Genomic DNA, 14,973 nt, shown 5'->3' on the forward strand with positions numbered 1-14,973 from the left:
GTGAACTGCATTGTTCAAAACAAAAATAAGAGAATAATAGTTCAAACAGCGGATTAGGGGATTGCGGGTAATCTTGCACTGCATACTCTGATAAACACATTCCTCAAAATTTGCATTATTAACAACCCTTACTATCTCAATTAAACTTTTAAAGGCAACTAAACAAATGCCTTTCAAAATCTGAACACATAGAGGGATTCGTTTGCATGGAACACCTACACTCATACTTATGAGCAAATATGTTGATTTAGCTGCCCTTACCTGTTGTTGATGAAGTGCTTTCCATCCTCATTTCACATAAATCGTGACTAATACATGGTCCTGTCCTTGCTCTCTTTGCTTTTAAAAGAGATGGCCCTTAAACTTACTCTTACTTTGTTTACAGTACCAGTCAAAAGTTTAGACACATGTCTGGATTTATTTTCTGCATCCTAGAAAAATTCTTTCAAAACTATGAAATAACACATATGAGATTAGGTCTGTTAACAGCTAAAATCACTCAACAGCAGTCACAATTGTTTAGAAAAAAAGAGGATAAAAACTTACAACCTGGTTGAAATTGGTTGGTTTCATTTCCTTATAATACAGCACTCAGTGTCTCATTTGACAATTTTATTGCACTTGCACACTTGATCTTTCAAATGTCCTATTCATTGGCCATAAATTGAATATAGACTCTATAAGGCTCTGACTGGCAACTTCTGATGTGTTAATGATCTTTTTCTAAATCTATTCTTTTATTCTTATATTTATTTTTTGGCAGTTACTGTGTTGTTAGGTGAAAATTTTCTTAATCTTTATCTATGCTAATTAATGTTTAACTTTACTATTAAAAAGTGATGTTATAGCCCAGCAACAAACAAATCTTTCTAAAAACTATGGCAAATTAATATATAAACTTACTTATCAATTCAATTTATGCAAAATTTATCATTAACCTTCCAAACAACAACAGCCAAAAGTCTCCTAGAATCCCCTGAACAGGAAATGACATTAATTCTGTGTCAGGCACTGGGAAAAAGCTTTAAGTAAATGCTTTATTAATTGAAACCAATAAAACAGTTAACACACAGAAAAAAAAGCTAAAGAATCAATGCCATTTTACTGCTTTAAAAAGGTATTTGGTATTGTCAATATTTGAGGCTAGTAGGGGTGCATAATTCATTTTTTAAAAATCACGATGTTGATTCATACACATTTCTGAATGATGGCAATTCGCTTGCATGTATTTACTTGCATTCAGATCACGCTGCATTCACATATTCGCTTATTCACTTGACTACACTCCCAGATGCTGTATTAAGTCACGCTCATTGGTCACACACAGTGCAACACAAAACACTATTAATTTAGCAATCAGGTCAGACATTAGCAAATGATTAATGCAAACAACTCGATCACTTTACTCATCTCGCTTCATGGTGTTCCGTAGTTCTTATTGGGATATAACTTACTGTAGTAGTTAAATCTGACATGTTGATTGAGCAATTAAAACTTTGACAACAATAAATTCTACACTGTAACCTGTTTTTAATTACCAACTTTTAACAAAATCAGTAAAACTTACCTCATTAAACTCACCATCTATACTGCTTTATAAACGCTGGGGGGCCTGCAGCCAATCTCAGGAGACTCAGGGCATGAGGCAGGGTACACCATGGACAGGGTGCCAATCCATCGTAGGGCAAACACACACTTACACACTCCCACAAATTCATTCACACACACAACAGGAAATTTGAAAATGCCAATTAGCCTAATCTGCACATCTCTAAACACACCAAGCACGGGGGGAACATGCAAACTTGTTGCACACAGAGACGGAAATTGAACCAAGAAACTGGAGGTGCAAGGCAACAGGCCTTATTAAATAATAATAAAAATAGATTGGCCTCCAAGTGGGGCAGTGGTAAAATGCTCGCCCTATCATTGCGAATTAGCCGAGCTCTCTCAAAGGGGAGGGATTAATCACGGCTGTACAGCCAATCAGGGGCGTCTGTGAGCTCACACAAGAGGAAGGAGCGGATAGTGCTGTCCTCCGAGTGTGTTACGCCGCCCCCAACAGTGCGTGAGCGAGCAGTTCGGTCAGCTGGCGTCACGTGGTTCGGAGGAAACACGTAATAGTCTTAGGCCCTCCCGACTGAGTGGTAGTAGTAGCCTTAATGTGGAGCCCCCAATTGATGGGAAGGAATTGGACATGACTATTAAGAAGAAAATCGAGTAGTTGATGGTTTTATTTATTATTTTTAATGTTCTATTTATGTTTAACAGCTTATTCATTTTAAGGATTCTAAAATAAAATGTATAAACACTTTTTATACAACAGAGTTGAAAGTGTAGACACCCGAGTACAATAAATGTGAGAAAAGTTAGGATCTTGGTTACCATGAAAAATCATGATTCACATTTTGACAACAATAGTGCAGCCCTAGTGCATAGGACCGTAATATTATAAAATTATTTTCAACATTCTTTGTAGTAGGCTAGTACATGTTAACCCAATTAAGAATGCTCCAGGGGATCAGGTAACAATTAAATTAGGTAATCCATAGATGATGAAATTGAAAGCTGAGGACAATCTCCTGCATTGTACAGCATCCTCATCCACAGCATATTCAGGCTCTAAGTAAGATAGAGATAACAGACATGAATAAAAAAATATATAGCATTAGTTTAAAGAGAGTCAGTTTCTAAAATACATGAGCTACACATGAAACACATCTAAAGCTCAACACAATCATCTGTTCACAATCTCACACACACACACACACACACACACACACATTCACCTTACCGGTCTGTGTCATAGATGCCCTTGTTCGCAAAGCCTGGACAGCCTGACCAGACGTCAGTCGTGTTTTCAGGAGAGCTGTGTCACAGCGACAAATAAACACTTGTTTATACACAATAAACAGTTAGAAGTGTGTGTGTGAGTGTTGGGGGGTCTGTAAGATAATAAGTATTTGCTGCTGACCTACCTTCCATGATAGCTTCCAAGTTGCGCGCATCAGTCCTGGTGCTGCTGGACCACTGGTTCATCATTATTGACTGAACTCCACTAAGAGTGATCAGGTAAACACACTCTAAAGGAGTCTCTAAAGCAAGTTGGTCTTTACTATTATACACAGAAAAAGACAGTCAAAGGACATCAGACTTTGTGATATGTTTTTCTTTATGTCTAAGATGGTGTAGGAAAATTTGTTTGATGTTAATATGGCTGGATTCAGGCAAACAACCATACAGTATTAAATATATGCATATATCAAGCCATGTAGAGCATTTTACACATCATATATCATATTTTCCCTAAACCATAGAATATCCAAAATAATTATTTTAATTCTTATCTATAGTATGGTGATAGGCATTAATATTTCTCTATTTTTAATATTTTTAATTAGTTTTATAGCAGTTTATGCCATCTATAGTGTTCCATACTGTATATTCATTAGTATTCAGATTTAACTCAAAGTAGCCATGGCCTAAACTAAAAAATATATACTCACGTAGGTATGTACAGTATACATGTATTAGCAAATGTAATTTTAAGTTTGTTTGTTACAAACCTATGCTAAAATTATGGATTCATAGAGAATGTTCACCCAGCATTTTCACTTGGTGAAGGAAAACATACCTGGCAAAACTTTTTATGTACATGTAGCTAAACATTCCTGACTTCATAAACTACCTCAAACAAATTACTTTTTAATTTGAATTACTAATTCATTGCTTACTGTTTTTCAAGTAGATGAAAAAAAAAAAATGGAATTACTTTATAATTTGCATTACAAAATGCTGGTACACGTATAAAAGTACAAGTTAGTTTGCAGATAAAAAAAAAAAAAGAGTGCTTACAGACCCAACGCGCTGTTAGACCTGGCTATTTGAAAGAATGCGGGCCTTCATAAAAGCCAGAGAAAAAGCGAATAGGTACTATCTAGCAAGGAATTTTGGTTGTTAAAAATGGCAATTTTTAAAATGTTGATATTACAGTCATATTCAAAATTTAATGCCGCCTCTTTTAAAATGTTTTTGTTTATTAGTCAAATACAACATCAGAAAAACTTTTGTCCATGTTATTATTGATTTTACTTAGTACCTCCATGATTGCACTATTAGCATCTATAACGTGAAGTAATCGTAGGGCTGGGTGATACAGCAAAAAAAAAAAAAAAGATCACAATATAATGTTTCATATCATTCGGTATCGGTAATTATTAAATATTTATAAATGAAAACCATTAGAAAAAAAAATTTATTTAACCACTTTATTTTAATTTACCAACATTACTAAGACAAATAATCTAGTCAAAAACAAAAAAAAAAGTGAAAAAAATCTTGTCTTTTATTTCTTATAATAAACTAAATGTGTTAAAAGGACTCACAGTTTATAAATAAAATGTTACAAAGTGTGTGCAATTGTTAAGTGTAACACTGAACACTAAAGTAAATTTGTAAGTGTTAAAAAGACTCAAACTTAATAAATAAAATGTCACAAAGTGTGTGCAATTGTAAAGTGTGAACACTGAACATTGAGAGAAATTTTGATTCACAATCTCCTCCCTGCTGTGTGGCACCGCACTCATTTTCGCGTGTTATTCTGACATGAGTTGGTGATGACACAACGCGGCATGGCTGCATAAGCTTATTGGCTGTTTCCTGGTCACTCATCACATGTTCATTCATCGGGAGATCTGATAGGCTGTTGAGATTAACGCAAGTTGCATGCTCAGTCAGCCAGCTGCATTTTAATAAAACTATAGCGCCGAACATTTTTTCAATCTTTATCGACAATAGGGTACCGTCAATAAATGTCGATACTGTTTTATCGCCCAGCCCTAAGTAATCATTTACTGTATGACTTTATTAGTCTCTCATATCACTGTAAAAGAATTTTACTTCCACGAAACATTGATCCTTTTCTTTTTCAGCCATTCTGATGTACAGTAGATTTACTGGTATACTTCAGATCAATGTCCTGTTGCATGACCCAATTTCTACAACACTTTAGCTGTCGGACAGGTGGCCTCACATTGCCTCTAGAAAACTCTGCTTTACAAAGGAATTCATGGTTGACGCCTTGACTGCAAGGTGCCCAGGTCGTGTGGCTGCAAAATAATCACCCCTCCACAGTTGAGCTTGACAGTTTGTATGAGGTTTTTCTACTAAAATGCTGTTTGTTTTTCCCCAAACATGGTGCTGGGCATTAAGGCCAAACAACTCCACTTTTGTTTAATCTGTCTATAGAACATTGTTTCAGAAGCCTTGTGGCTTGTTTAGATACAGTTTTGTGAAGCTCAGTTGTGCTCCACATGTTCTTTTTAGACAAAAAAAGGCTTTCTTCTGGCAACCCTGCCTAACAAACCATGTCCAGTCTTCTTCTAATTTTGCTGTAATGGAAATGTAACATAATCAATAAAAAGTATGAGGTGTGAAATGTGGCTCTTGTGTTTTTGTATTTCTTTGAGCATTGCACGGTCTAACCTTGGGGTGAAGGTCCTGGGAGATCCACTCCTGGGAAGATTAGGCAACTGGCTTTCCATCTGTCTTACTGTAGAACAATTAACTCCAAATTGTTTGGAAATTGTTTTAAAACCCTTTCCAGATTGATGTCCAGCAACAATTGTTTCTCTAAGATCATTGCATTGATTTCTTTCTCTCTTATCATTGTGTTAACATACCTGAATGCTCTAGACCATCAAACTGCCAAAAAAAAATCTGCTTTTATAAAGGTCTGCACGCCTGCTGAGGATAAATTAATTAAGGACTTATAATTAACAGCACCTGGCTGCAACTTACCCTATTAAATCCTGTGAAAGCAGCAAGGGGGTACTTATTTTTGCCTGCATGTTTTTTTTTCTTTTTGGCTGTATTTTTCTTTATTAATGGTGCAGTAAAAAATATTTAATGTTGCTATTTATCTAAGATTGTATTTGCCCTAAGACCCAATAGGATCTTTAACATTTTTATTATGTTTATGTACACAAAACACTCAGAAAAAGACAGAATTAAAATAGAGGGGCACTAACCTTAAAACGTGACTGCAGGTTGTTTTTAAAAGTTGGAAATACTTTGATAAAATAATGTTAGATGATATTGAACACAAGACATTAAAATTTAAAGGACGAGTCCAACATATGTACTAAATACAACTTCAAAACAGCTTTAAAAGAGCTTTTATTTTTTCTCTATACTGAAATACTGGTCAGTGACGGGACACTGATAGATATTCTATGGTCCATATTGGTTTATCAAACATAGAGAGCAACAAAATAACATCCTTCAAAAAATACTAGAAAAACAGTTGTGATAAACAGAGCCATATTTTTTTTACTGAATTGTATACCTTTGTGTTGTTTAATAACCTTTTGGTTCAATTCCTGAACAATACTTTGCTTCTTGCTTTTATCACCAGCACTGGTTATATTGCATTTGGGAGCCATAATGCTTCCCTCCAATTTTTTTTTTAAAAGAAAATTAAAGAGAGGGAAACAGAGAGATTTTAACAACACTCAAGAGATGAGTGGACACTTTTTTTTTACAAGAATACACGTGCTGATGTATAGGCTATAACCAGGTCTGATATGTTTACTTACGTCCAATCTGGATTACCGAGTGTAGCCGTATATGTGGTCAAACATAGATATAGCATAAATGCTATGGACAAATGTTCATATTCTGTTATTAGATCTTATGAACAACACTGTTATGTGATCATTCACTCATCATTATCCACACATGTGATTCTAATTTTTAAAAACAATGTTGGTGCAATGTTGTTTTGCGTGGATGACATCACAACCTGATTACATCTATAGGACATTGTCATACAACATTAGGGTTCCTGCTGGCTAATTATGATTTTTTTTTTTTTGTCTGGTTCATGATTCCATAATTTTTCCCAATATTGAGCGATTCAATATTTAACCACATTAACCATGAAAACAATGGCAGCCAACCCAGAGGTTGAAACGGCCACATTATAAGCATGGTCTGAGAATTACAACAGTTCTGGTTGTAATTTGCAAAATTAACAAACTAGGAGCCAGATTTAAACCACTGAGACCCTAAGAACAAAAACTGACAAAACTACAAAAAATGATCATAACCAGGTAATAAAATGCTCAAAATATGAGGCAAAAAAACTCTCGAATGTCAGTGTGAATATTACACCCAACCGAAAGCATGAGGCAACAAGACCATTGCTCTGACAAGTGAAACCCTGAAATATTAACCAGATGGCAGTGTGTGTCTTCTCACCTCTTCTGAGCATCCCACTGAGAATGATGCCACATACTAGTGCTCTTATGAACTGAGCCAAGGACGACAGCCAACTGGCATTCTGAAAAGGGAGATGTATCAAATAAGCAGCAATAAAATTGACTATAATCTTGGTATATGGAAAAAAATTATTTTAATTACTGGACAAATATAAAACGCATCACACCATTTAAATATTTTATCCCGCGTTTGTTAAATTCTTGAATCTGATGGGTACGTTTTGCATGGTTTAAATAAGCTTTCCTTTATACTCCCACACAGAATGGTCAAATTACTTTTTGTTACTGTGATGTTCCAACAAATACTGACAGAAAACTTGAAAGGTTCTAAAGACATGAAAATAAATGATGCCCGTTGCCTGTAATGGAATAAAAACTCTCAATTTCTCCTTTAAAGACCACTGAATGCTTAACTTCAAATTTCCATTTTCACTTACGCAAGCCTGGCCCCCTGTTGGTTTTAAATCTCAAATTTCACTTTGATTAAATAAAAATCTTTTGGCATATTCATTACCTTTCATCAGCCACTTGCTCATAGGGCTCTCATATTGCTATCTCATATTCTCATCATTGCTGATCACGTTGTTTGCAAGTATTTTTGTGAGAGTTTGAAAGTATACTGAAAATCAATTGCAATTAAACCTCAGATTCAGACAGTGTAAGTTAAACACTATACTGCTGCAGAGAACAATTAAACTCTGTTTTATTCATACAATTTATTTACCAATAACTAAAAAAAAATTGCACAGACTGAATCTAAATAAATCATGATTAGACATAAAAGGTGCAGTCCAAAGTACTGTTACAGGGAGAAGAAACTATATGAGTGCAAAATAACTTTAAATTGGACTCATTGGGATGTCTCTTTCCTGAATATTTTTTTTCTGTCTCACAGCTCTGGGGTCTCTGCTTCAATCCTGAGGCGCAGGTTTTTGTCTGGAGTGCCTAAATGTGCAAGGGGTTCGTCTGGGTGGACAAGTAAAATTTTCTTTCCCATTCTTTTCCATTCATTATTTTATATGAATGTGTATACCGAGTAAAAATAAGACTACGTGATATCAAAATACCGGCACACATTTTATATCAGTCTTCAAATATGCAGCATTGACACAAAGAAACCTGCCCGTCAGTGCTTCACCCATGTATTTAACACCTATACCCTCTAATAATTATGTTGAAAGAAAATAAGTGCTAAAAATTTAATCTTGAGCTACATGAGCTGTAAGGGATGGGTAGATTAGGATGTATTTAGTGTGGGGGGAATGGGGGCATACCACTTAGATTGAAGTTGGCCAGTCTGTCAGAAGAGATGTGGGTGAGAAAGTGTTGTCCACCGAAGAAGATAAAAGAACTGCAGTTTGCCAGTAGATGCTCCAAATCTTGAGGACTGAGAGATATGCCAGTTTTTTTCAGACAGCTATGCTGGAATATGCTATAGGAGGAATACATACATATGTATCACTGTTCAGGTCTTACCTGTAGGGCTGCTCACTGCCTATGACTCCTTCCCAATGAGCTGTGAAGGGCTGTGAATACATGTCTAGAATCTTTCTCATGGTCTCTGCTCGACTGCCCACTTAAAGAAAAGAAAAATACAATATTTGACATCAATGCAATGCAAGATAAGTAAACAATAAAAGCAAACACAGTTTGAAAACAAGAGTTTAAAAAAAGAAAACAAGATAAACTTCTAGAAAGGGTAATAGGTAACTGACAGGTTCCACTCAGCTGTCTTTAATATAAATAATTCACCATAGTGAGAGCTCATACAGCTTTCTGCAGTAACACTACTGCAAGCATCCATATAAATGCAGTGCATGTAGGCACATCAATCCAGATATGTAAAGTACAAATTCAGCGTGATTTTATTACAATTTATTTTTTTAAATCTACTTTCATACAAAATTTCATACAATTTTATTTAATTTATGTTCATCAAATCCACTTTTTCAGCCTACAGACTGTGAAATTAAATAACTTAGTCATTTTTTTACTAGGCTGCCTCAGGCATCTTAAATCATGTGAGAAAACAACTGTTCTAATTTTGAGCAGGCTTCTGCGGGTTGAGACCCGGCTCTCATTTGAATAACCTGGCCTGCACCTGAGTATCAACACAGACCCGGACATTTTCGAAAATCTACGGTTTTGTTTTTACTGCTAACGGCGCTGCTAAAAGGGTTATGAGGATGGCTACAGGTAGGCACGGGAGCAGCTGGGTTGTGGGCTGCACAAACGAAAAAAAACATTAAGTTTCTGCTTCCTGGCTCAGTGAAACTAAGAGCTAAATTGACTAACTTTAGCAAAAGCCCACTGTTGTGTTCCAACCACTGTGTCCAACTGCTTCACCACTCTGAGGCAGTCCAATGCTGGGATGGCCAACAAAACATTTTACAAAAAATGGCAAATGTTATGCTGTGTTTATATGGCCGTAAATATCACAAGCTAAAAGCAGATGTGGACTACGGTTCAGAAGATCCCAGGTTCAAACCCCACAACCACCAAGTTGTCACTGTTGGGCCCTTAAGCAACTGCTCAGATGTGTAATGAGATAAAAATGTAAGTCGCTCTGGATAAGAGCGTCTGCCAAATGCCCAAATGTAAATGAAAGACAAATAAGATGCAAAGTGCTTGACAAAACTGGCTGTAACTCGCTTAATTCTGAACCATGACAAGATTTTTTGTTGACTAACGTTTAATACAAACTTGTGCAGTACTAAGTCACTTTAGCAAATATGCTGAATGTTCTCAGAGGACATGAAAAGTGCTAAAAGAACTGTCAAAGCAAAAAAAAGCTAATAACTAACTCTTTCAAAACCTCATGTGGTATTTTTGGTGGAAATCCTTTGGGAGCCTTTTCATATTCTGTTTGATCCAAAACTAGTTTTAAACGTATGATTGGACAACAGCCAGCTTTCTATCCTTGCTGAAAAGTTTCCAGAAAAGCAGGGAGTGTGCCACTCTCATTACAGCAATGCTTGCTGAAGATGAGGCCAGGGTAAGGAATGCTCATTTGCATTTAAGCGACAGGCACAAAATCGTGCTATTTAAAAAAAAAACTATTTTAACACAGTGAGAAAGACGCTGTTGTGATTTATTCCTGAGGTATTTTGACCAAAGCTCATCACAGACATTTTATTAAGACTACACCGGATTGAATAAAATTGTGCAAAATGGGATATAATATGTCTTCTTTAAGTGCAAAAAGAGGCCATGCAACTTAAACAGGTCTAAAACAAGAGTGTATATACACCCAAACCTACTGTACTGTATATACACATATATATACACAGTTTTGTATAAACAGTGATGCTGGACAAGATGAAGAGAGTGCAGCGATGCATTCCATTTTTCCTGCTCAGAGTTGTGCTCAAGCAAGGACTAAAGGAATACAAATCCTTTAGGACTGTCCAGCTAGTGGGCTATGATGTGTGGTTTGACAGAAAAGTCATGTGACAGAAATACACTGCAGTCCCACAGTGCCGATTTTGACTGCATCAGATTGAGGTAGGATGCGTTTAGAGATTATGGACTGTAAAAATATAATTTGGTGAAATTCACAAGAGCTTTGCAGCAGTTTGATTGACAGATATCCTAGTTATGAGATGAGGATTGTGGATTGTTTTGGTTGTTAAACATTAAACCACCACCAAAACAACAACAACAAAATCCAAATCAATAGGCAATATCTGAGATGATCATATGTAGTATATCAGAACCAGGACCAGGACCCATACCCACAGAAGCACACTTCCAGGAATTACTCCTATAAATTTCAGGAAGAGCATGATTAATCCCTTATCACTCAGTGCTTAGAGCAACTCTCAGGTCATTCCAGTATTGTGTAATACACTACTTGGCCAATTCTGAAAGGTCAACTTATTATGCTGCATCAAGCAAAGAAAACAACTAAGAAGATTCAATATTACAGGAACTGGGTTAAGAACCCTACAACACATTACAGTATCAAAACCTGGAAGGGTAGTGCTAAAATGTTTGACTTGAACATCCCTCATAAAAATGGGTAGAGGAGGAGGCTGGAGGACGTTTTTGCATTGTTTATAAGGTTTTTCATCATCTTCAACAATCTGTGTAATTAAAAAGACTGCATGCAAAACAACTCAACACTTTAATTTGCTTTCACTCCTTGCGTAAGTTTTTTTATTACTGAACCCAGCCAACGTATTATTCAATTTATGAATTGTATACCTAAATAACCACAAACAACTAAAGGCTAAATTATTAATTATGCCAAAACTGTCATATCACTCATGTAAATTCACACTTGGATAGCAAAAACAACTTTGACAAAGCATTTTGGAATTTGTGCTTTTTCATCCACAAAAAATTCTTTTTCAAGCTGATGTTTTCCAAAACTGCAAAAACTGTGTTCTCATTTTGCTATCAAACTGTTCCAATACTGTTTACTAATACATAATGATTAAAAATTCCGCCATGAGAGACAAGCCCTGCAGGCCATGAGTAAATGATAGGAATAACAGCTCACTGAACTGTGATATAAAGAACTTAACTCTTGAATCTCGCTGGCCAGAATGTGGTGCTCAGTTCTAATATAGCACAGCCCCAACAGTTTTTCTGACCACAAAGCAAATCACAGATATACTCTATACTAATGCATGAGATCTATCATGTTGTTGTTCTCAGAAATGTACACAGAGACTTGAAAGGTTGCTGATTTAAATTATTTGCCAGAAGTGCATTTTACAAGCCTCTGGTAAAAGAGCCCTATACGGTGCGTCTTATATTACAGAGACACAAAGAAACAACGTCTTTGCTCTGCAGTCAGAAAAAAGTGAAGGAGCTGTACTGTAAAAGAAAATAATAAACACACTTTGCAATAATTACAGGTCAGTACAATTCAAGAATTTAGTTCTTTATGTTGCCATTTTGATAGAGAAACATAAAGAATGTCATTCTGGGATTTCACTGGCCTGTAACTGGGAATGTGATGATTATTTTCTATTGCAGCACAGCTCCTTCAATTTTTTCAGACTGATGTAGGATGCAATCCATTCTCCCTAAAGACAAATGACTGTATGTTTTTGATTTTTCTGTAATATGATGGGCATTTAAAAAAATCTTATTTACTTCAATAGAATTAAAAAGAGGGATAAAAGGGTTAGGGAGAAGATATGTGCTTATAGTTTTTATTCTGTTCTTAAATGATCACAGGGACTAACTTACATGTTCCACAATTTGGCACAATTGATAATAAGCAAGCCTGTACTTACTGTGATCATCATGTGGATCAACAATATCTGTAAACAACAGTTAAAGAAATGCCAGAACTGAAAAGAGAACTAAAATCTTTTAGAACAAATAGTTTTCTTTTTTTCTGTTATATGTAAAAATGTTAGGCAGGTGATGTATTTGATGTGACATTAATAGACTCATTGTCCTCTTTTACACCTTACATTAAAAAAAGGATACATGTGAACATGTGTGAATCCACTGAAAGAGTGTGCGCAGGTAAAACACGGTTCACCGGTGCCTATATGAGGAAAATGGAGACATTCATCACAAATTGTGCACGACACATCATTTTAAATAAGAATTCAAACAAGTGTAGTAACTTCAGAGGATATAATTATGGAGTGAACTACATTTGGTGGAAGAGCAGAAATGTGATAAAAGGAAATAATTTTTTTTTTTAATAAAAGGGCATCTGAAAGATTTAAAATAAGAAGAAAAAAAAAAGGCAAGGAAAGAAAAATGTCTGGGCACCCAACCAGGCAGAATCATTAGGCAGCTGATTGAGAGAAACCGAGTTAAAAGCAAAGGAAGGGTCAGTTAAATATCGGACTGCTGTGAAGACACGTAAAAGTAATATTCCACCAGTCTGCCAGCCAAAGATCCATTTAGCGAACTCACCACTTTGATGGATTTGCTTTGATCTCCTTTTTCTTTAGCTGCCTTTGCACTTCGTCTGTCCTTTTTGTTGTCACTTTCAACTGTAATCAACAGAATGCAGGCTTTAACACAGGAAATGGCAACCTGACGGTGAACTTTAAACGATGAAAACCTTTCATCGAAAACTAATACCAATAATAAACTATCACTATATTTCACTCACAAAATAACCTTTAGCATCAGTGACAGAGTAAAGGTTTACTGAACTTTTGTTGCTCTGTATGTCTATGGCCAATATAATTGAAAAATTATATACACACACACATCACTATGTCAAAAATTCAAATGCAATGTGTTGAGAACAAGTGGAAAAAGAAGAGAAAAAAAGAACAGCATTATGAACACTTTTATTGAACACTGTAATTAGTCCCTTTGTATCGTAAAACGTTTCAAATGTCAACTAATTACTCTACGCCATATCTTTTTTTGACATAATAGAAAATTACAAATTAAAAAAAGGCTAAATAATTAAAATTATTAGTCCAAAGAAAAAGTGTTACATCTATTCTTCCACTTAACCTCTTCTCAAAGCTGATATGTTAGAAGCAAAAATATAAAACCGATTGGGTGAAAATATGAGTACACACATGGACATCATTCCTATCCTCATCATCATCAATATCAATGACTGGTTACAAAATCGATCTTCTGTTCCACAGTATATGCCCATTTTAACTGGGACTCTTTACACCCCTTGCTGGTATCCTATCTCCATGATGATGTCAGAATAAATTCTCAGTTTGAAGCCACTGTAACTCCCACTAGTGGAAATATGGAAAGAAAATGAAAGCAATATTCTGAACAGCTTGGCAAGTTATACATAGCATGTGCTTGGGGACTGGAAATTCTACTCTGACCTCTCTCATCAAGAATGTTCTTCTAACTGCATAGCTGCTTCTGTTTTATTTATTTTTATTTTCCTTAGTATTCTGTGTTTAATTTAAATAAACCAGCCTGTTTTGTACCAACAACCATGCTACAGTTACAAACATTTTCCGCCTTGGATAGTAATTATTGGCAGTCTGAAAGGTCTGACCTACTGTATATACGTAAGGGTCATGACTGCTAGGCAGTGCAGCTCTGATTCATTATCTGAACATCATTTGGTGTTCATTTTAATTAATTACTTAAATGCAGACGTCTCTGACATATTAGCAAATGCTTTTTGTGCTCCATCTTGTCATTGTAATTTTTCCCTTTCTGTCAGATGTGAACATTAACTAAAACCCTTCCCTGAATGGCATGAGTTTATGTGCTGTGTTACCTGAGCTACCTCGGTTTTTAGCCTACAGATCACAAGGTGCACACTTAAAGACTGGAACTATCTAGTACAATTGCTGGGCCTTAGATATACTCAGTAACCCAGTTAACTTCTAAACAGTGTTTGAGCCAGAATTATATGGGACAACATAATATGTCAAATATTAACATGGTTACACTAATCATGTGGCATTTGTGTCTTCAGAACAAATAATTTCCTATTTTGTTTGAAATTTCTTGCTTCATGCATCCATATATAGTAATACATTTACATTTATTTCTAATTCGGATGAATTCTGTGCTTTTGCAATTAAAATGGTAAGATAAAAGGAGCATACACACATGATTTCCTTGCTAATGCTACTAGCTGTTAATTTGCAATTTACATGCACAAATTGCACATGCATTGAAATGGAATAAAAATAGTTGCATAGCATGTATAACCCAGTCTTACATATAGAGAAGGAATTTCTATGAATTATAAAAGAGATTATGATGATGTAAA

The 14,973-nt window shown here is 35.5% G+C and overlaps 1 protein-coding gene across 2 annotated transcripts in view; it reads right to left on the bottom strand.

Annotated features, from left to right (window-relative positions):
* Positions 1–2,261: 2,261 nt before the first annotated feature.
* LOC128528489 (cilia- and flagella-associated protein 46) overlaps positions 2,262–14,973 on the bottom strand; it is a 74,370-nt gene continuing 61,658 nt past the window's right edge. For both annotated transcript variants that reach the window (XM_053501333.1, XM_053501334.1), the window contains 9 exons: positions 13,170–13,249; positions 12,729–12,789; positions 12,530–12,556; positions 8,757–8,856; positions 8,555–8,667; positions 7,261–7,342; positions 2,979–3,115; positions 2,795–2,869; positions 2,262–2,622 (listed from right to left, as the gene is read on the bottom strand). In XM_053501333.1, the coding sequence (XP_053357308.1) occupies positions 2,522–2,622; positions 2,795–2,869; positions 2,979–3,115; positions 7,261–7,342; positions 8,555–8,667; positions 8,757–8,856; positions 12,530–12,556; positions 12,729–12,789; positions 13,170–13,249 (776 nt within the window). In that variant the 3' untranslated portion in view covers positions 2,262–2,521. The remainder of the gene's footprint in view (positions 2,623–2,794; positions 2,870–2,978; positions 3,116–7,260; positions 7,343–8,554; positions 8,668–8,756; positions 8,857–12,529; positions 12,557–12,728; positions 12,790–13,169; positions 13,250–14,973) is intronic.

The sequence above is a fragment of the Clarias gariepinus genome, chromosome 8 (assembly GCF_024256425.1).
Source record: "Clarias gariepinus isolate MV-2021 ecotype Netherlands chromosome 8, CGAR_prim_01v2, whole genome shotgun sequence".
NCBI classification, from domain to species: domain Eukaryota; kingdom Metazoa; phylum Chordata; class Actinopteri; order Siluriformes; family Clariidae; genus Clarias; species Clarias gariepinus.